This window comes from Haliotis asinina, chromosome 1, assembly GCF_037392515.1.
Source record: "Haliotis asinina isolate JCU_RB_2024 chromosome 1, JCU_Hal_asi_v2, whole genome shotgun sequence".
NCBI lineage: Eukaryota > Metazoa > Mollusca > Gastropoda > Lepetellida > Haliotidae > Haliotis > Haliotis asinina.
The window spans coordinates 8,726,033-8,750,509 of NC_090280.1; the positions used below are offsets into that span (position 1 = coordinate 8,726,033).

The 24,477-nt window shown below is 38.7% G+C and overlaps 1 protein-coding gene across 1 annotated transcript in view; it reads right to left on the reverse strand.

Annotated features, from left to right (window-relative positions):
• Positions 1 to 878: 878 nt before the first annotated feature.
• The window catches only part of LOC137288108 (uncharacterized), a 32,056-nt gene continuing 8,457 nt past the window's right edge, over positions 879 to 24,477 (reverse strand). The window contains exons 2-4 of the mRNA XM_067820544.1: positions 5,634 to 5,934; positions 2,264 to 2,571; positions 879 to 1,399 (exon numbers count right to left, since the gene is read on the reverse strand). Of these exons, the coding sequence (XP_067676645.1) occupies positions 879 to 1,399; positions 2,264 to 2,571; positions 5,634 to 5,934 (1,130 nt within the window). The remainder of the gene's footprint in view (positions 1,400 to 2,263; positions 2,572 to 5,633; positions 5,935 to 24,477) is intronic.

Genomic DNA, 24,477 nt, shown 5'->3' on the forward strand with positions numbered 1-24,477 from the left:
TTTAAACAACGTAAATTGTTTCCTTCCAAGAACGTGTCCTGTCTTGCGTGAAGACTCACTATCCACCCCCACCCCACTATACACCCTACACAGATGCATCCCCAACTCTTACGTTTGTATGTATTGCTAAGGACCATCCCACTTCAGACACTTATATCTTCTTCACTGGTGTTCACTACCATATCAGGTGTTGTGCAAGGTGCTGTGACGGACAATCACAGACTATAAAACTACAAAAGAGCAGGTCGTTCGTTCATTTTTGACCCTGATACCGGTTATCTATCCAGTTAACTGATATTACGAAAACAACTTTCGTAATTTCAACAGCTGTCAGCTACTTTGGCTGGCAATCAACGAACCTAACCACACGATTCATGAAGTCACCCCTGATCACAGCATTGGGGTCTCTGGTTAGTGTGTAGTCTATACTGACAACACATGACATATATCTACACCTACATATGTACACCTGCACAATGAAGAAACAATCTGACCCATGTATATGGCCAAGTATTGGTAACCAGAATAACTGACATTATTTACATCATAAGGAATTCCCAACGTATTTCACTGTACCTACAATCTTACACGGTGTGGCTTTTCATTCCATGACTATACCTACAGAGTAATGAAACCATGTCCCTATCTAACCTCGCAATGTTCCTGCAATATCACGGTGGGCGACACCAGAAAGGGGCTTCTCGGATTTTGGGGAATCGAACCCTGGTCTTCAGCGTGACGAAAAAACTGATAACCACTAGGCTATCTCACTGCCCCTCAATTCAGTAGCAAAAAGATGAACTAGATTGAAATTTAATTGAATTCCGAAACTTGAAACAGAGCAAATCATACTGTTGATGCAATAAAATGATGATTTATCATACTGATGTAGTATCACTCATTGTTGTCGTATACTCCAGCTTGTTTACAGAGGCATAAAGTTCATTAACAAATGTTTGATCATCTTCTGGGACAATCTTCTGTACAATGACACCTATCTCCTTCTTAGGCCTATCTGCAGATAGTGCAGATAATTCAACAGATTCATCCTTTGGTGGCCAAGGAGATGTGTGTTCACCGTTAGTGACGACATCTGCGACACTAGCATAACCTCCTGCATCGATCACATCTACCTTGTGGGATCGACCTGGACCAGATGGTGGTTGTATAGAGTTATTCACTTCCACGACAGCATAAGCAGCACATGTGGGTTGCCCCACAGTTATGTATGGAGGCGAACAAGATTGAACTGACGAGCGTGGTTTTATACGATTTACCTTTCTCTTAACGACAAACACGATGACGATGGCGACGACGACGATTAGAACCAGACTGCCAACTACAGAAGCAGAAATGATTAGCACTGAGGATGTCGCTACTTGGTCCACTGGTTTTCTTTCTGTAACATAGGGGAAGTTTAAGTAAGAGCATGATATATAATTTCAAATAGACCCAAAAGTGATATGAGATGAAATGTGGAAGAGGTTGTGGTTCACATCACATCAAAATATGATCAACACGACGAGGGCACCCCGTGGCAATGTTAAGGAGTATATATAAACATCTGCTACACTAAGCCGTCACCCGAGAACCACCCGCCGTCGCCGCATATGCAGAAATTGGGACACGCGACCGTGTAGTCGATCGAAAGAAGGCAAGACATTGTGATGAAGGCAACGTAATAAATATGAATTGTTTTGTAAATTGGCAAGGACTGATATGAAACGTGACAGTGAATTGTTGTAAGTAAAGTCACGCCATGGAAATACGATTTTTTAATTAATACACGCAGCGTCGTGTCCAAGGGTTGCGAGGATAAGTTGAATCAGATTACTGTGTTATTCATGCACAATGAGTACAGTTATAGTACGTGGGCATCGTACAGTTCTGAGCCTACAATACTTCTGGTATGTGCAAGGTAAAAATCATCGTTTGATATTGAAAATAGTTTTTATCATTCACACAAAGGTAATATTGACATGTAGGTTTGAATAAATAAATTATTTTACAATATCATGCAATTACGTTCATAACGCACAATGGACACAATGTGTGAAGCCCATCTCCGGTGCCCAGCATTTAGATTCTGGGCATGATGTAAGGATACACTGCACATGGAATACAATTAACAACAAACCAAATAGTGACAGGATAGTGGTAACCCGTGGCAGGATATCGTTACATATAAGCATTATTGTGTTTTGGCACGGGACATATGTTTGTGGTTTTAGGATCTCTCACTCAAGAAACACACATTACTCACTGTTGTTGAGTCGGGTCACACCGCCGCAGCAGAGATTCCAGTGCTGCACTTGACAGTTGAATAGCAGCCTTACCCCACCCAAGTGTGTTTCAGTCACATTGAATGTTATTGGTGAAAGACCCCGGTCACCAGCATGTAGTAATTGCGAGACGTCACCTGTCTGCAGTGTGAAGTTTGAATCTACAGAACAGTAGGAGCCCCGGATATCGTAATACGCAGTAACATCCACGGTCAATGTCACTTCCTCGTGCAGGGTTAGAACCTCTGTGTCGTTGTCACTGGTGATGTTACATTCCGGTTTCTTTTGGCTGTTAAATGAAATGGCTAAACTAAGAAGCCACGATAGTATAATACTGACGTTCAGTACATGTTGCTATAAGGATGTAAACATAAAATCATATATCTATGGATATTTACTACCCATAAATTGAAAGATTCAAGATGTTTATATGCACGCATGCATATATAGTATGTATGTATGTATGTGTGTGTGTGCGTGCGTGCGTGCGTGTGTGTACCAAAACACAACATATATGTATACATATAGAGACCATTTTGAATATGACATAGGTACTGAAGATGTGACGATCGCTAAAAACAAAAGTAACTTCACACCTAAAGCTGGTAAAAATAAAGCCCCTGATAAAGTCCTTGAGCAATATAAGGAATTGCCTTTCACAGAACATTCTTATAAAGGTAGATCTAACATTTCAGGTAAAAACAGAAAGCCTTAAACTCGTTCTCCAAAATGAATTCATTGTGAATCAAAAGTCCGATAAAGACGGAGCCTGTGACAGTTTTCATGGACACTAACTATTAACTGCAGCTGTCACTAGACATTCTTACACATGGTATATATTAAGCTTCCAGAAAGCTCGGAAAAACCAGTAATCTTCAATCTTAAAAAAATATATATATACTTGACTCCTATTCCAGTAAATAAAAAAAGATTACTTGATTAATTTCGAATCAAATGAATGTATCTTCTACAGACTTCCTCAAATTCACAAAAGTGCGGTTATTAAGTTCAGTAAAAGTCTATCACCCAATCTGCGAATGATTTAAAATTACGACCTATTATTGCGGGGCCACAATGTCCAACACATAGGTTAAGCAATTTTGAAGATATATACTCTCTCAAAAACGAAACGCACCTAGGTTCATCTGGGAACAAAATATCGGTATTTTGATCACAGTAAATAAACCCCTCACAGATATCAAGCTTTGTATGATGAGAGTCAATGGGAAGCTTCCCCAAATGAAGGTACGTTTATGTCACGACAACCCCAGCGCTGCACCGGAACCGGCTTTAATGTCAGTGCCGGTTGTGACCTCCGTTTGCTTGGAGCAATCATTGGGATCCCCTGGGCATACACGGATTAAGTGTTCGGATCCGCATCCAGGGCTTTCTAGTCCAGTCATCCTACAATGCTTGCCGTAGTTTGTGAAGCGTCTGACGTCGTTAAAGCCGTCGATCAAGATAATCCCAGAGGTGTTCAAGTGGTTTAAAATCTGGGGATACAGAGAGCCATGGAATCACGGTTATATTCTGGCTGGTGAAGAAGTTCATTGTGATGCGTACTGTATGAGGTGTGCCGTTATCCTGCTGAAAATTTTGTATCTGTTCGTAAACGGGAAAGATTTTACCTCTTTAATGAATGGCGGTAAGATTTCCCTCTATAAGCATTTAGTCAGTTCTTTGGGTTTTAAGAAAACATTTTCGCCCACACCGTTGCCCATCCAAATCTGTCAACCTACGTGTTTATGATTACTGTTTTTACCAGGTGATGTGTTTTGGTGACTACTCATTTAAACATGTACTAGTATTCAATATAATTTGGTGTCATAATATTTTTATAGTCTGACTGGGACTAAAGTGGGTTGAAAAATTACCCGTGCGTTTCTTTTTTCACCCAACACGTCAAAACCCATTTACAGTTTAATACTGATTTCCTCAATAGTCTCCCCAAATCAGTAGAGGGGGGAAACTTGGTAAGTTTTGTTGTTAATCTCTACACCAATAGTCCACATGATCTAGGAATATAAGCTATGAGCTACTGGCTACAAAAACGTCTGTCTGTGATTCCAGATCGAATACCTAAGCAATTCATTACCGAAAGAATAAAGCTCATCCTGAACAATAGCACTTTTCGTTTTGATGGTTCCCATTATAAACAAGTTAATGGTACTGCACAAATATGGCTCCTACCTATGCAACCTTTGTTCTAGGATACTTAGAGGAACTATATTCTAAAATAGAAGAGACGTTTGGCGAACTATTTAATTTCAACATCAATGAAGAGATTCTTAGATGACTGCTGTTTTATTCTCTGGAAACGAAGTGAAAGTGATTTGGAATTTGATTTCCAACATGCTACACAATTTACACCCACGTTTGTCTTTTACGAGAGAGATAAACAGTAAACATCTTCCTTTCCTTGATGTGCACGGTTCAATATCAAACAACATTGTAAAAGGATATACAATATATAGTAACAGATTCAAAACAGTATCTAGACTACAACTGATGTCACCCACGCCACACAACAGACAGTGTTCTTTACTCTTTAGCGCGAAGAAAATGCAGCATAGTTTCAAATCCAGACCGTGTAGACTTCAGGCTAAATGAATTAAAAGTTTTATTTAACACAGAAACAACGAGACAAGTAGTGAACTATTCTCTTGCTAAAGCAAAACAATTGAACAGAAGTGAACTGCTAAACATTAAGGAAAAAATCATGAATTGTCCTTCCAATTGTATACACCTTAAACCCTCGAAATCCTTAACTATTTACTAACGTTTGTGAACCTCGCCTGTCCGTACAAAAAAATCGACATTTTAAAAGATAAACTATCAGAGGGCAAGTTGATTAAAAGCAATGGTCATGGAAAGATTATCAAGCAAATTTTGAAGATGGCAAACTTTGTAAAAGCCTTGTTAAAAAACATAATCTGTAACAAAATGCGAGAGATCACATTGTGATACACGCCAATATCTAATAGAGGGAAATGTATACCAGTTCAAAACTTATCAAATCTTCGAAGTACATGAAAAGATGACAGGCGCACCTCAGAATCTCATATATGTCATAAAGTGCACCGGATGCGGCGAGGGGTATATCGGACAGACGGGAGATAAACTGCGTTCAAGAGGGAGAGTTCACAAACAGTAAATTCTTGACCGACAACTAACAGTACTTATAAACAGAATAGAATGTATTGCAAAAATCTAGTTTAGAACAGTTTACTGAAGTGAGAGGATAGTAACTCAAAACGTTTGATGGTTACTACATTATTTTCCTATATTTAGAAGCTAGATCAACAACAGCTTATACACTTGGTTATATGTCTCTTTTGGATACGTTAAGACTAACCGAATTTAGTCACCCCAGCACACTCTATACTCCACTGACTGCTGTCACATCTAAACAGCAGTCCTACTTTGCCCAGATGGGAGTCCGTCACATTTAGTGTTACTGATGAGGTGTTATCCGTGACACTTGGTACAGAGTCAGCTTCCGTCAGCAGGGTTGTTACATTTCCGGTCAGGAGGGAGATGTTGTGGGCGGTGGAGCAGTGGTAGTCTCGAACGTCCACCATAAGGGACAGATCCTGGTACTGGACAAGTGAGTTAGTGTTCTGCTTTCTGGTGATGCTACACGTTGGTGTCTCTGAAACATTCAAACTTTAGAAATGATAGCATAGTTTGAATAAATGAAAGTAGAGTAAACAAATTTAATAAATGTTTCATTGACATTTATCACTGAAGTATATGAACTGACCATTCACAAACGTATTGAAACATGTACTTAGCAAACCCATTGCTACAGCCTTCGCGTGTTCATTTGTGTCTTGTGACACCAGTGGCAAACAGCATTTGTGTTAAATGAACGCGAATTTTGATTCTAGTTTGGAACAGACACGTCAGTTATTGGCACATGTGCCGTCATCAGTCAGGACATTTCGGGTAGTATCGAGTACTTAAGACAGTTTGGCACCCGTGGCGAGCCACCTCCTCATGGTGGGTGCTGGGTAACGCCAAGAGCTCGCCGACACCCCCGTTGTGGACCCGGGGGGATATTTGGTCCACCAACCCGTTTGCCGTGGGTTGCGGCCCTGTGTCGGCGGAGGAGGGGATCCTGGTGGTTGAGGGCAATAGGGACCTGTAACCGTGTTCCTCTTGCTCAATATACCACTTTGGCCCTGACTTCGCCTAGACGGGTGGTCGAATGGGCCCGGTTCGACCAATCGGCTGGTCATGCCAAGCCCTGTGCATGGACTGTGTATGTGTCATTGCACAAATATTATTTTGAATTGTTCGAATTTTCTTGGCACTACTTTTGATCTCTAACGTTTTGGATTGTGAAATATGATAATATGAATTTTGCCTAGAGTCTCATGCCCGAAGGCGGTGGCTCATGGGCCAATCTGGTAGATCAATTATTTATAATTCTTCTGCTGGAGTATATCATCTGAGTATCCTTGGTGCTGCAAGTCGGAGGCCCACTTTTTAGTTTTTAGCATTGTCCTTGTGATACTCCGTGGTGGGTGGGGAGCTCAGATGATGAACCATATTAAAGTGACTATGGCTTACACAACCCCCATTAAAAGAAACAAGCGTCAACTTGACAATGATGATGATGAACTACGACCGTCTATTCCGTCCGTTGAATACTGGCCACGATTTCTAGTGATCGAGACTCTTGACAAATCACCTTTCAAATTAAACCCATTTGCGGTATCTAAAGGTATACATGGCATAGCAAGTGAGGTACGAAATATCAGACGACTGCGTTCAGGTTCCCTACTTGTAGAATGTAGCAGGAAACAGCAATCAACCAACCTGTTGTCAACTGAGCTCTTTGTTGGAGTCCCGGTTTCAGTTACTCCACACAAGACTCTGAACACGAGCAAAGGCATTGTTAGAGACCGAGATCAATTGTTTGCAGATATGACTGAGTTTGACATCGTATCAGAAATGAAAGATCAAGGGGTGACTTTTGTTAAAAGATTTACAACTCGGATAAACTCAGAAACAAAACCTACTAACACATATCTCTTCCACTTCTCTTCTCCAAGTATTCCAAAATCAGTAAGAGCAGGATATTGTAATATCAGTGTTGACACTTACATCCCCAACCCGCTCAGGTGTTTTAAGTGTCAGAAATATGGACACGGTGTAAATACTTGCACATTGTCTGTTGTGTGTGCTCACTGTGGTGAGAAAACACACACAACAGAAGATTGTGACAGTGACTATAAAAAATGCACCAACTGCTCAGGCGATCATTCGTCATTTTCTAAACAATGTCCAATTTGGAAAGAGCAAATGGAGATAAATAGAATAAAGTTTACTCAAAATATCTCCTTTTCCGAGGCAAAAAACTGGTAAAGAGATCTGATCTTCCAGAAAGTTATGCTACAGTAGCAAAAACATCATCTGAGTCAAGCTCAAAAAGAACAAAATCATCCACAGGCTGCCAAACTACCTTGACATGGGTGAATTGCGATTCTCCACAGCTTTTGTACCCTGCTATATCATCTCAGACTGAGGAATCACTTCCTAGTACCTCAAAGTCGTCTTCTGATCACAAATCATCATCATCTCAGTCACTCTCGAAGTCTAAATCGACAGCTGACAGTCAGCAAACTGTTAAAAGTAAATCTAAGCCTAAGTCTGATGCCTCAAAACAACAAAGTGGCAGAGCTCCTAAAGGGTCACAAAATAGAATTCAATTGTTCAACAAATATGGGTCTCTTGAAGACATGGACGTTTCTGAAAACGTCCATTCTAGGGCACATAGCTTGTCGCCCTCCAAAAGAGTGCGGGGTAGATCCCCAATAAATCCCCCTAAAAGATAGTTTATTCCAATAATATTGTACAGTGGAACTGCAGAGGACTGAGGACTAATTTACATGAATTGCAGTTATTAGTCCAGGATTTTACACCTTCAGCGTTATGTCTCCAAGAGACATATTTAAAACAAACAGATACATTTGACCTTCGTCATTTTAATGCATATCATTGTTTTTCACCTCCGGGTGATAGGGCCACTGGCGGATCATCCATTCTAGTCAAACAAAACGTTATTCAAAGCCCTGTTTCACTTAATACTAATATGCAGGCTGTTGCAGTGAGAATTACTTTACATGTAGCGTTTACGCTATGCTCTCTCTATATTTCACCATCTTCAGCTTTTGCCAAAACTGATCTGCAAGCTCTACATGATCAGCTCCCGAAGCCCTGTATTATAATGGGAGATTTAAATGGGCACAACCCACTCTGGGGTAGTGTAAATACAAACACTAGAGGTAAATTGTTGGAGGACTTTTGTTCTGACAATGACTTATGTATTTATAATGATGGTTCCAACACATACTTACACCCTGGTACAGGGACTTATTCTGTTCTCGACTTGTCATTGACAAATTCCGAACTATTAAATGAATTCGAATGGTCAGTCCACAATGACCTGTGTGGAAGTGACCATTTTCCTACTATATTAAAAGCTGTAACTCCATCCGATGTTCCTCCATCATCAAGACGAAATTTTAAAAAGGCTAACTGGGCTTTGTATCAAACACTGTGTGCTGAAAAACCTAAACCTGAACGTTTTATTGACGTTCCTGATGCTATTAAATGTTTTTCTGATGAACTGAATTCCATAGCTGATGAGTGTATACCAAAGTCCTCTGTAGTTCCACACATAAGAAAACCATGGTTCAACGATGAATGCAAACAAGCTAGGAAGGCGAGGAAAAAAGCTGAACATTATTTCCGTCGCCATCCTATGGTCCATAATTTCAATAAATTTAAGATCTTAAATGCTAAAGCAAGGCGTACTTTTAAACAGAACAAACGCCAATCTTGGCAACATTATGTATCCAAAATAAATTCTCGGACACCCATGTCCAAGGTGTGGAACATGGTCCAGAAAATAAAAGGCAAAGGTACTAAATCTACGGTCCATCATCTTAAACATGGAGATCAATTACTTACTGATAAATCAGATATTGCGAATAAACTGGGCGAAACTCTTGCTAAACATTCTTCCTCTTCTAATTATATACCTAAATTTCAGCAATATCAAAAACAACAAGAAAAGAAAACTATTAATTTCAATTCTGATAATGGGGAAGATTATAATGAAACATTTTCTATTCATGAACTCCATACTGCTCTTGATCAAGCTCATGATACTGCTACAGGAGCTGATAACATACATTATCAACTCCTGAAGCACTTACCAGAATCCTGTTTAGAGACGCTCTTATCAATATTTGATGATATTTGGACTTCCGGGAAATTTCCTTCTTCATGGCGTGATGCCATAGTAGTACCAATACCTAAACCTGGACGTGATCATACGGATCCGTCCAATTATCGACCTATTTCACTAACTAGCTGTGTTTGCAAGACCATGGAACGCATGATAAATAATCGACTTGTTTGGTACTTGGAAACAAATAATCTTATCACAGATATACAATGTGGTTTCCGTAAAAACAGAAGTACTGTCGATCACTTAGTGCGACTGGAATCATTTGTGAAGAACGCACTCATTAATAAACAACATGCTGTGTCTATCTTTTTTGATCTTGAGAAGGCATATGACACAACCTGGAAATATGGCATTCTGAGAGATTTACATGATTTCGCTTTGCGAGGTCGTTTGCCTGAATTCATTGCTAATTTTTTAAATAACAGGCAATTTCAAGTCCGTGTGGATTCTACCCTGTCTGATCATTATAATCAGGATCAGGGTGTTCCACAAGGCAGTATTTTGTCTGTCACTCTTTTTAGCGTCAAGATCAACAGTTTATCTAAAGTTTTAAACGATTTAATCGATGGATATTTATTTGTGGATGATTTTAATATTTTTTGCCGCGGTAAGAATATGCATACTATTGAACGGCAACTGCAGCTGTGTTTAAACAAAATAGATAAATGGTGTCTTGAAAACGGTTTTACATTTTCAAAATCAAAAACCAATTCTATACACTTCTGTCGTAAATACAAACCCCATAAAGAACCAGAGTTATTTCTCAGTGGTACCCCCATCAAAGTCGTCAAGGAGGCCAAGTTCTTGGGACTTATTTTCGACTCACATTTGACCTTTTTGCCACATATTAAATCCCTTAAAGCCAAATGCCTGAAGGCACTCGATTTATTAAAGGTTGTTTCAAATTCAAAATGGGGAGGGGATCAATCTACCCTTCTTCACTTATATAGATCACTGATCCGATCTAAACTTGATTACGGCTCCATCGTATATGGTGGAGCTTGTCAAAGCAACCTAAAACTACTTGATCCTGTTCACCACCAAGGCCTAAGACTTTGTCTTGGTTCTTTTAGAACCTCTCCTATCGACAGTCTATACGTCGAAGCTGATGAGCCTTCTCTCAACTTACGTCGTATCAAACTATCTTTACAATACATTACAAAATTAGCTTCTAATGAGTCTAACCCAGCATTTAATTGTGTTTTTAATCCTCTCTATGAGGATTTGTACAACAAAAAGTCTTCCCTTGTTCCGCCTCTTGGGCTCAGAATTAAGCCATTTCTTGCTGCTTCCAGCATTGAGCTGAACTATATAGCTCCTTCCCGTCTTCTTTCTTCTCCTCCTTGGCAGTTGGTTAGGCCACATGTTGACCTAACATTAACATCACTTAAAAAATCAGAAACGAATGAATTACAGTATAAACAAGAATATAATCAACTGAAACATAAATATAGCAATTATAAATCCTTATTTACAGATGGGTCCAAGGACGGTGGCGCAGTCGCTTGTGCCACTGTCACTGGATCCAAAACAATATCTTCTAGGTTACCAGACAATAGTTCTATTTTTACAGCTGAAGCTAACGCCATATTAACAGCTCTAAAATATATTCAAAGACACCCTAAACGTAAACAATATATAATCTATTCTGATTCTCTTTCTTTCCTTCAAGCTATTAAAAATGTATCATGTAAACATCCACTTTTAATTGAAATAATTGAATTGTATAATAACCTTGCTACTGGCCAGTACGACATCGTCTTCTGTTGGTTACCAAGCCACGTAGGCATTTCTGGTAACGCAATGGCTGATCTTGCTGCCAAGGCAGCACTCAACAAATCTGTGACACCACTTCTTATTCCTTACAGTGATTACAAAGCCACCATTAGATCTTATATCCGTGGTCTGATGCAGAAGAAGTGGGACACCCAAGTAGGTATCAATAAATTACATGAAATAAAACCGTATATTGGTTACACCTACTTGGGTTGTCAGTCCAGATTTGAAGAGGTTATTTTAAGATGATGTCGTATTGGCCATACTAGATACACTCACGAATATATACTTCAAGGTGAGGATCCTCCGTTTTGTATCCCTTGTGATGAAGGAATCACAGTCAAGCATATCTTGCTTGACTGTATTGATTTTGCCATCACAAGGGATAAATATTTTAATGTCAAAACAATGAAGGATCTTTTTAATGTTAATTATCATTTAATTATTGAATTTTTAAAGGAAATAGAATTATTACATAAATTTTGAATAATATGTTTTGTAAATAGAAAGCTGATATTTTAACCATGGTGGTAAGAATTGTCAACTGCGATTGTTCGTGGCTGTACCCTCAAAGGGGGTTAAAGTAGCGTAAAATTATTGTCCCCCTGAGAGGATACGTAAGTCCCAAAACTTTCAAAGTGAAATCTAAACTGACCAATTTTTAATCGTAGTATTTTTGTCATTTTAAATTTCGGCTACATTTTCCTACAATCACCAACGGCTGAGGGGATGGTGTAAATCCAGCTAGGGTCCATGCAGGTAGCAAAATTAATGTAAGTCCCCATGGTCCCTAGTACGGTGATCTACCTTCAGTTGTTGGCGATATACAGCCCGTATTTTATATTGTATTGTCCAAATAGTGGTATTCGTTTTAACTCTCCACACTAGTTTTAATTGTAACTGTGATATTCTAGTTGTTTTACTGTCCTTTGACGACAGGTGTTTATAATGTATACATATTTCATTTCAATATAGAAATGTTCTCGTCACGATATGGCTGCAATATTGCCGATGTGACGTTAAATATTAACTCACTCACTCACTCACTCCAAAATCATTGAAGGCTGGTTACTGCAACATCAAGGTTGACCTGTACATTCCGAACCCGCTGAGATGTTTTAAATGCCCAGAAGTACGGCCATGGTGTAAATACTTGTACATTGTCCGTTGTGTGTGCTCACTGTGGTGAGAAGACACACACAACAGAAGATTGTACTAGTGCTCAGGCAACCATTCCTCATTTTCTGAACAATGTCCTGTTTGGAAAGAGCAAATGGAAATAAACAAAATCAAATTTACTCAAAATATCTCTTTTTCTGAGGCCAAACTTCTTGTAAAAAGATCTGATCTTCTAGAAAGTTATGCTGCAGTAGCATAATCAGCAACCGAGTCACGCTCTAAAATAACAAAATCATCCATAGGCTGCCAAACTACCTTGACTTGGGTCAGTTGCGATTCTCCACAGCTTTTATACCCTGCTATATCATCACAGACTGAGGAATCACTTCCTAGTACCTCAAAGTCGTCTTCTGATCAGAAATCATCATCATCTCAGTCACATTCAAAATCTCAATCGACAGCTGATAGTGAACAAACGGTGAAAAGTAAACCGAAGCCACAGCCTGATGCTTCAACACAACAAAGTGGCAGAGCTCCTAAAGGATCACAAAATAAAATTCAATTGTACAATAAGTATGGGTCTCTTGAAGATATGGACGTTTCTGAAAACGCCCATTCTAGGGCACATAACTTGTCGCCCTCCAAAAGAGTGCGGGGTAGATCCCCAATAAATCCCCCCAAAAGATAGTTTATTCCAATAATATTCTACAGTGGAACTGTAGAGGATTGAGGACTAATTTACATGAATTACAGCTATTAGCCAAAATTTTACACCTTCAGCGATATCTCTCCAGGAGACATATTTAAAACAAACAGATACATTTGACCTTCGTCATTTTAATGCATATCATTGTTTTTCACCTCCGAGTGATAGAGCCACTGGCGGGTCATCCGTTCTAGTCAGACAAAACGTTATTCAAAGCCCTGTTTCACTGAATACTAATATGCAGGCTGTTGCTGTGAGAATTACTTTACATGTAGCGTTTCCGCTATGCTCACTCTATATTTCGCCGTCTTCGACATTTGCCAAAACTGATCTTCAAGCCCTGTGTGAGCAACTCCCGAAGCCCTGTATTATAATGGGAGATTTAAATGGGCACAACCCACTCTGGGGTAGTGTAACTACAAACACTAAAAGTAAGTTCTTGGAGGACTTTTGTTCTGACAATGATTTATGTATCTATAATGATGGTTCCAGCACATATGTACACCCTGGTACAGGGACCTATTCTGTTCTTGACTTGTCATTGACAAATTCAGAACTACTAAATGAATTCGAATGGTCAGTCCACGATGATCTCTGTGGAAGTGACCATTTTCCTACTATGTTAAAAGCTGTAACTCCATCCGATGTTCCTCCATCATCAAGACGAAATTTTAAGAAGGCTAACTGGGCTTTATATGAAACACCGTGTTCCAAAAAAATTAAACCTGAACTTTTTGTAGACGTTCCCGATGCTATTAAATGCTTTTCTGATGAACTGAATTCCATAGCTGATGAGTGTATACCAAAGTCCTCTTCAGTTCCACACAAAAGAAAACCATGGTTCAAAGATGAGAGCAAACAAGCTAGGAAGGCAAGGAAAAAAGCAGAACATTATTTCCGTCGCCATCCTATGGTGCATAATTTAAATAAATTTAAAATTTTAAATGCTAAAGCACGGCGTACTTTTAAACAGAACAAACGCCAATCTTGGCAAAATTATGTATCTAAAACAAATTCTCGGACACCCATGTCCAATGTATGGAACATGGTCCAAAAAATTAAAGGCAAAGGTACTAAATCTACTGTCCATCATCTGAAACATGGAGATCAGTTACTTACTGATAAATCAGATATTGCAAATGAACTGGGCGAAACCCTCAGTGGTACCCCAATCAAAGTGGTCAAGGAGGCCAAGTTCTTGGGACTTATTTTCGACTCACATTTGACCTTTTTGCCACATATTAAATCCCTTAAAGCCAAATGCCTGAAGGCACTCGATCTATTAAAGGTTGTTTCAAATTCAAAATGGGGAGGGGATCAAACTACCCTCCTTCACTTATATAGATCACTCGTGCGATCAAAACTTGATTACGGCTCCATCGTATATGGTGGAGCTTGTCAAAGCAACCTAAAACTACTTGATCCTGTTCACCACCAAGGCCTAAGACTTTGTTTCGGTTCTTTTAGAACCTCTCCTATTGACAGTCTATACGTCGAAGCTGATGAGCCTTCTCTCAACTTACGTCGTATCAAACTATCTTTACAATATATTACAAAATTAGCTTCTAATGAGTCTAATCCCGCATTTAATTGTGTCTTTAATCCTCTCTAGGAGGATTTGTACAACAAAACGTCTTCCCTTCTTCCGCCTCTTGGGCTCAGAATTAAGCCATTTCTTGCTGCTTCTAGCATTGAGCTGGAATATATAGCTCCTTTCCGTCTTCTTTTTTCTCCCCCTTGGCAGTTGGTTAGACCACAGGTTGACCTAACATTAACTACATTTAAAAAATCAGAAACCAATGAATTACAGTATAAACAAGAACATAGTCAACTGAAACATAAATATAACAATTATACATCCTTATTTACAGATGGGTCCAAGGAAGGTGGAGCAGTTGCTTGCGCTACTGTCATTGGATCCAAAACAATATCTTCTAGATTACCAGACAATAGTTCTATTTTTACAGCAGAAGCTAACGCCATATTAACAGCCCTTAAATATATTCAAAGACACCCTAAACGTAAACAGTATATAATCTATTCTGACTCTTTTTCTTGCCTTCAGGCTATTAAAAATATTTCTTGTAAACATCCACTTTTATTTGAAATAATTGAATTGTATAATAATCTTGCGACTGGCCCATACGACATCCTCTTTTGTTGGTTACCCAGCCACGTTGGCATTTCTGGTAACACAATGGCCGATCTTGCTGTAAAGGCAGCACTCAACAAATCTGTGACACCACTTCTTATTCCTTACAATGATTACAAAGCTAGCATTAGAACTTACATCCGTGATCTGATGCAGAAGAAGTGGGACACCCAAGTAGGTATACATAAATTGCATGAAATCAAACCGTATATTGGTTACACCTACTTGGGTTGTCAATCCAGATTTGAAGAGGCTATTTTAAGACGATGTCGTATTGGCCATACACTATATACTCCTGTATACTTGTTAAAAGGTGAGGATCCTCCGTTTTGTATCCCTTGTGATGAGAGAATCACAGTCAAGCATATCCTGCTTGACTGTATTGAATTCTCCATCACAAGGGATAAATATTTCAATGTCAAAACTGTCAAGGATCTTTTTAACACTGTTAATTCTCATTTAATCATTGTTTTTTTTTTAAAGGAAATTGATTTCTTGGTTGAATTATGAGTAGTATGTGCTGTAAATAGATGTATTTTAATGATTGGTAGTTTATATTAGTAACTTGAATTGTTAGTGGCTGTACCCTCAAGGGAGGTTGAAGTATTGTAAAATTATTGTCCTCCTGAGAGGGTACGTAAGTCCAAAAACATTCACAGTTAATTTAAATCTACCAAGTTTTTAATTGTAGTATTCTTGTTGTTTTAATTTTGGCTAACCTTTCGTACAATCGCCAGCAGCTGAGGGGATGATGTAAATCCAACTAGGGTCCATGTATCTAGCAAAGGTAGTGTAAGTCCCCATGGTCCCTAGTGTGGTGATCTACCTTCAGTTGTTGGCGATCTATAGTCTGTTTTTATATTGTATTGTCTAAATAGTGCTATTAGTTTTAACTTTCCATACTAGTTTCAATTACAATTGTGATATGCTAGTTGTTCTACTGTCCTTCGTTGACAGACTTTTACAACATGCATATATTTCATTTAAGTGTTCATTCAAGTGTTCTCGTCACGATATGGCTGAGATATTGCCGACGTGACGTTAAATATTAACTCACTCACTCACTAAGACAGTTTAACGAATGAGTAGGGTTGATCGTCTTTCAAGACAAGAACATATGTTGCTGAGGATTTAACGTGTATATAGATAGATGCATTAAACCTAACGTCAGTCAATTCAAATTCGTGTATTTGAGTTCATTTCAAATTCAGTAAAAACTTATAGCAAATATTAGGCGTCCGAACAAGAATATATGTTGTCGGTGAACTGCTCTTTTGACTACATAGGTTACTTAAAGAAATCCTGACAACGGTCCTTTTCTCAAAGCTTTGGTGTCGCATTGTCATCACAATTGTACCATTTGCTTCTTTTGAAAAGGGGAAGCATGACCCCTGACATGGTTATTGAGACGCATCACTGCGCCATGATCGACCACGCGACAAGGAAACAATCTGTAATATGTAATTCACGTCAGAGAGGGTCTGACTTTAAAACCGCAAACTGAATGTCGTTTAAGGGTTACCTAAATATCCAGTTCTGCAGATCCTTTTTTGAAAGTAGGTAAACAACTAAAATATATACACAAAATAGAAAACCTTTTATAAATTGACACTATGCTAGCTTTGATTAACAGGACAGTTACTGTGAGTTAATAATAACAAGCCTGGCCTCAAAACACAGAGCTCTGATTCAACGGATGTAAGGTCAAACATTCATGATCAATACAAACCTTTGGCATCTTTTGAAATTATACCTCTTCTGTCCGAACATTGGGAAAAATTATATTGAAATATACTTACTGACAACGGTCAGAATACACTTGCCGCCACCATCAATTCCAGCAGTACATAACCATTCTCCAGCATCTGTTGTTTCTACACGAGAAATGTTGAGGACTGAGTGAGTGTTGTTGGTGACAGAGGCCGATACGTTCCGAGTCTTACATGATCCATTTGACAAATTACATTCAGCAACGCCAATTCCACTGGGGTTGAAATACACGTGTTGCACATTTGCCCCTACACAGATCAGCTGTCCAGACGACCCCAGATAGTTGGAATGTGAGCAGATGAGTACAGCAGAAACTGTGGAGAATATTTCAGAAGTGTGGATTACTGATTGTTTGTTTCTCAACTCTTTTGGAATTTCTCAGGTATTACATTATCGTAAATACAAAATAACCTTTGCATCGATTTTCATTTAAAATGACTCGTTAGTATGTCATTTACTGAAACGATTTCCCTAAATGTGTTGAACTGACCGCAAAGTGATTGTATCAGCAACACAAAGGTCTTGTGTACGGCTGTGTTGGCTGTCATCCTGGAAATGGACAATTCAAAAACTGTTCAAATGAACTATTAAATAAGGGGGCGTATCATATATACCCGTTGTGGAGGTCAACATCTATAATCTAACGAACGTCACGTTTTGGTGTAAATTCGTACTCCGCCATAACCTATTAAAGAAACCAATGAAGGAGCATGAATTTACTCCGAAATATTGTGTTCCTTATTACAGTGGTGACATAAAAAAAAGTTCGTCTAATGTGAATCATTACAAACGTTACAGTGCTGAAAGAAGTCACCAACACTCGACAAACGTATGACCCCAAGCACAAATCTTTGAGTTAGAAGATCCATGAGCAGCATTAACATTTCGCTCGACATCTTGTGTTTAGTGTACATATTACGAATGTAAGAACATTGCAATCGATCGTCCCAAATAATTAATCAGAATCCATTACAAATCAGAGATATGGCCGTGGACATGAAGTACGTAGTGCCACGTTGCACAAACGGTACATGTGGAACCTTCGTCAGGCTGCCTGAAAAGAATTGGAGCACCTTGGGCAAAAGACAAAAGCACAATTTGCTAACCCTTAGCTGGAATATAGCCCTTGCATGTTACTTACGTGCGGCTTATTACTAAATGATTGTCGCATGCGCAAGGAGTAACAATTGCTGCAAGATAGCATTCAGAAAGTGCGTCCCGTTGGTTCGAGGATGAACTTATGCTTAACCAGTGGATGGGATCTGTATATATTCTGGATGTATATATATCTTTCAAAATCACGTTGTTTCCAATGCTACATGAATATGTACATTCAGAGTTCGGACGTATGGACAGCCTTCCCGGAAAATACAATTCAATTTATTGGCAGACCAACAATGATATTTACAAGCACTGAAAACATTACAGGAGGAAAACATATCCAAGCATTGTAATGGGCATAGCCACAGGTACAGGACATCTGATTAAATGTGCTATTGCAGAAAAATACATTAAGAGTCTAGAAGGAATGTCTTAAGTAAGGATGTTGAAGGCAAGAATCTAACATAATCGAAACAAAGGTTTGTCGGAGGGTATTTATAAATAACTACTAATAAAGACCACCTGACAATACAACCCAAACATTCTACCAAGTGATCATATACTGAGGAAGTAAACTCTCACGTTCGTATGTATCACCAACTAGTGACTCTCTCAAACAAAGAACCACCTATGCAAAGTGCACAATTGAAACACAATTAATGACTCCTGACATTGTTCAAATATATATTTTAGACACAGTGCACAGTTAAAATAGTTGAAAATTTTGAAAGTAACATGAATGTACTTGTACTTGACTTATATTATATGACTAAAATTGTCCAGATAGGTACTTCACGCCACCGTCTTTACCGGAAGGTGTCATTGGTGCTATTGTGGCCTAGGTTATTTAACCCTCATACATTTGTAATATCTGACAAGATGGTGGGTAGGATATTACATGAGAGGTACGTTCGAGTAAATAAGACCATTCGTGTTATATTCTCCTCACAACACATTCTACTGGGATTAACATGTCGAGGAGAACGAAAAGGGATTGTTGGGTCATTTTAACTTCATTTCTGAATTGCCGATTGTCTTCATGCTGTCAAACATACGTTTAGAAGGCCACGCTTCTATTTCATACAGGTGCTTAATCAATGCTGACTGGAGAGTTATACAATATCCACTCAGAAATGAGGATCATGATATTCGTCCATGGGTGGAGACGAAATTTGAAAAATATAATATGCTTACCTGAGTCATGACTTCCATGGAACGTGCATCCTATTTACCCTCTCCTATTACTATTCGTTCAGTGGCTATCATCACAATTTGCCTCATATTCTGACGTATCCCTTTTGAATACAACAGTGAAACGGTGAAATCCTCTGTTTGACTCACGTGATGTCTAACCAGTGTATGCGTACCCAACCGACGTCTTTCGAGAGACCCTACCAACGTTGCGAGATGGTGTCAAATGTAAAACATTGAACTGCTTCCCTGTTCAAGTCATGCTCACATCTGAGTTGCCACAAACATGAACATAATGGCGGAAGGGAGGTAACTCTTCGGAATAGAGCATGTTACAGAAATACAGCCATTTTTTGAAAGGGTAACGGATTCTAAAGTACAGAATACAATCAACTGAATCAATCAGTACCGCTCATGATTTGTCTGACATATCAATACAATTTTATGCCTTGCACGAAGAGCAACTGTTGCGAGGGTGTGCACCTGCAGACTTGTGCAAAGTACACCCTTAAACTTGCCACCAAGTCATCACCTAAATGAATAGCCAGATTGGTGGATTGGACACGAGAGAGAAAGTTTGCAAATTATCCCTCAATGAAACACCCAAACACAATAACGTTTCACTCCGAAACCGGCACTTCACAATAAAGTGTTGATATCTGCTCCTATAATCAATGCATAATTTATTACTCTAGCATGAGTTGGAATTTCGTCGCATAGCCTTACATACAGTCTCTGTGGCTTGCTTGGCAACACCCTGAGAAGACACGTGTCAATAACATTACATCATGATTACAGATTACTTTGCCCCAATTGAAAATGGCTACTGTGGCCACGTTTGTAGCATACAGTCGTAGTGTAATGTAGATCATAGAGGCATCTTGCCCCCCTCACAGTCATGCGAAGTTTTCAGAAACGCTCAGTTAACTACCGGAAACGCTATCCACGAATATATCACTGGACTAATAAAATCTAACACAAGCTGAAACTACTAACACCAATAATGGGAGACGTATAATTATTGACAGGCTTCAGCATCCGTTATGAGCAAAACGTGATGTACTCTCAGTTTTGAATTTCAAAATAAAATTACTTATCTGGTTACACCGATCCTCATAATGTGATAAAAACGGATCCAGAATAAAACTGAGCTCTTTGTCTATGTTGAGATAAGAAAATCATCATTGGCTGACAAGAGGCATGTAAATGCTGCATGAATAATGGTTGCGCGATTTCTGTCAAGGCAGCAGAAATCCGGCAAGCGACTGCAACACGCCACACCTGCTGTGTTAATTCATGTGTATGCCAAACGCCAACTGAAGCGTTAGCCTCCAAACCTATTGAATTTCTGAAAACTATCATCCATGCAGGTAGCAAAGGTAATGTAATTCCCCATGGTCCCTAGTATGGTGATCTACCCTCACTTTGGTGACCTATAGCTCGTGTTCTATATTGTCTTGTCTTGTCTTCTCTGATCACTGTGTTTTAGTTTTACGTGCTAGTTTTATGTTCATATCTGTGATAGTCTAGTACTTTACTGTCCTTCGATGGCAGGTTTTTATGTTCCAAATTTATTAATTCTAATCTTGATATAAATTAAATTGTTCACGTCATGATATGGCTGCAATATTGCAGAGGTGACGCTAAATATTAACTCACTCATTCACTCACTACTGAAAACTATCAAATATATGTTAGAAGTTAAAAGCTGAACAATACAGCTTTATGCAAATCATAAAAAATCTCAAAAACATCCTCCTTGAGGTGACGTACACCTTTTTCAGAAGTGTTAAATTGTCCTATTTTCAGGGTATCGTTTCTTCTTGGCGTTTAGTGAATATGAATTAATATCACGATTGAATGTTGTTTCTTTCAGTGAATGCCGTAAAGTGCTATTCCATACAACACTTAAACAATTGTACTTGCAGTATTGCAATACAATAATTTACATCTCACATTTTTATAATTCAGGGATTGTCACCATGCCATACGATGAAAGAGTATGTGTTCAGTGTTGATGTTACCAGTGTGTATTTCCTGTATGTTTTGTTATTAATTCAGTAATAATTATTATTGGGTCGCAATGTTTAGTGTTTTGAATATTAAATATGATGGTTCACATTTCGTTTTAATAGCTGTCAACACTTTTAGCATTCTGGTTTTTCGGAATTTATCTGCTGCTAGTTTTCGATAGTCACTTCCGGGATACTGTTTCGAGAGTGTTCTACAGTGTTGACTACGTTCGTTTGTGCCCGAACATTCGGGAAATGACTTTGTATATATATATAAAGGCTCGTTGCCGTGCGGAGGGGGACACTCACACTTATTTACATCACATTACATTACATGATAATCGAAACCCGTCAACGCCAGACCTATATTATCTGCTACACCGATTGCTGTGTTGACGTTCTGCCATAGTTGATTCTCTCTCTCACCAGGACTTTGGTGAGTTTGCTATATTGTATTTTGTGACCCACTGACTTAGATTTTGTCTCTCTTGAATTGTATTTGTAATCAGCATTCTTATGTTGACTTGCAATTGTGACTTTGTATACCTTGCTCTCGTTGTATAACAATATAGAATTTGAACGTAAACTACTTGTCTTCTTTCTGTTTTGCTGGTTCACAGGGGATTTCTTACATAGTTTGTCACGGGAAATTCTTAACCGTAACAAAATTGGGGGCTCGTCTGGGATAGAATTCATTTGACATTTGAGAATTTTTTGTGAAATATATTCCAAATTTCTGCAATTTAGCAACAAGTTAATTGTGGAACCAGCAAAATGGTGTTTGAATTTGAGACGTTTGTATCGTCCCCTGACTCTGAGACAATTAGTCAGTTGAGGAAGTCAGATTTATGGTGCCAGAGACAGGTTCAAACCAGTTGGAAATTGCTCTGAAAAAACGTGAAAACCCTTCTCAGACCTCACATTCGTCCTCATTTGACATTGCAAAGCATGCTAGGCTTGTACCTCCTTTTAATGAGAAAGAAGTTGACAAATATTTTCTACATTTTGAGAAAGTTGCTGAAAATCTCAAGTGGCCTAGGGAGTCATGGACTGTGCTATTGCAAACTGTTTTGAAGGGTAAAGCTCAGGATGCTTATTCAGGTTTGTCAGTACAGCAAAGCTCAGATTATGATCTTGTCAAGAAACACTTTTGAGTTATTGCCTGAGACGTATCGTCTGAAATTCAGAAATGCTCACAAAAGGGACAATGAGACTTTTGTAGAATTTGCCAGAGAAAAGGAAACATTGTTTGATAGGTGGTGTGGGTCTATGGAGGTCACAGATTTTGATGCGTTGAGACAGTTAGTGTTTATGGAAGATTTCAAGCAGAGTGTTCATGCTGACCTTAAGACATATTTGGATGAACAAAAGGTTGATGACTTACGTAAGCCAGCAATGTTTGCAGATGATTATTGTTTGACTCACTGAGTTCTTTTAAGTCTCAGGGTAATACAAAGTTTTCTGGCTAAAAGGGCTTTTCCCCGGTTAAGACTTCAGAACATGCAGGTTACAGTGGTGTTAGAACAGGTTAAATTCTAGTGGCAAGCAGTCACATACTTTTCAGTCTACGCCTAAGACTACCAGTGGTTCTGAGTGAGTGAGTTAATATTTAACGTCACATCGGCAATATTTCAGCCATATCCTGACGAGAACATTTTGATATTGAAATGAAATATGTATACATTATAATCACCTGTCGTCAAAGGACAGTAAAACAACTAGAATATCACAGTTACAATTAAAACTAGTGTGGAGAGGTAAAACAACTACCACTATTTGGACAATACAATATAAAATACGGGCTGTAGATCGCCAACAACTGAAGGTAGATCACCATACTAGGGACCATGGGGACTTACATCACTTCTGCTACCTGCATGGTCCCTAGCTGGATTTACACCATCCTCCCAGCTGCTGGTGATTGTATGCAAGATTAGATACAAATTAAAATGACAGAAACACTACGACTAAAAAACAGGAAGATCAAATTTGACTTGAAATGTTTTGGGACTTACGTACCCTCTCAGGAGGACAATAATTTTACAGTGCTTTAACCCCCCTCGAGGATACAGCCTCTAACACTCTAAGTTCCGAATTCGAAATTCCAAGCATAAAATATATATATATTTACAATTCATTTAGCAATTCTAATTCTTTTAAAAATTCAATAATTAAATGATAACTAACTTTATTAAAAAGATCCTTCAAAGTTTTTGAACTAAAATATTTATCCCTTGTGATGGAATATTCCACACAGTCAAGCAGGACATGCTTGACTGTGATTCTTTCATCACAAGGGATACAAAACGGAGGATCTTCACCTTTTAATAGATACTCGTGAGTATACCTCGTATGGCCAATGCGACATCGTCGCATGATGACCTCTTCAAATCTGGACTGACAACCCAAGTAAGTATAACCGATATAAGGTTTTATGTCATGTAATTTATTGATACCTACCTGGGTGTCCCACTTCTTCTGCATCAGATCACGGATATAAGATCTTATTATAGCTTTATAATCAGAGTATGGAATAAGAAGTGGTGTCACAGATTTGTTGAGTGCTGCCTTAGCAGCAAGATCGGCCATTGTGTTACCAGAAATGCCTACGTGACTAGGTAACCAACAAAGGACGATGTCGCACTGGCCAGTAGCAAGATTATTGTACAATTCAATAATTTCTATTAAACGTGGATGTTTACAAGAAATGTTTTTAATAGCCTGAAGGCAAAAAAGAGAGTCGGAATATATTATATACTGTTTACGTTTCGAGTGTCTTTGAATATATTTAAGGGCTGTTAATATGGCGTTAGCTTCTGCTGTAAAAATAGAACTATTGTCTGGTCATCTAGAAGATATTGTTTTGGATCCAATGACAGTAGCACAAGCAACTGCACCACCGTCCTTGGACCCATCTGTAAATAAGGATTTATAATTGCTGTATTTATGTTTCAATTGATTATATTCTTGTTTATACTGTAATTCATTCGTTTCTGATTTTTAAAATGTCGTTAATGTTAGGTCAACTTGTGGCCTAACCAATTGCCAAGGAGGAGAAGAAAGAAGACGGGAAGGCGATATACTTTCGAGGTCTATACCGGCAG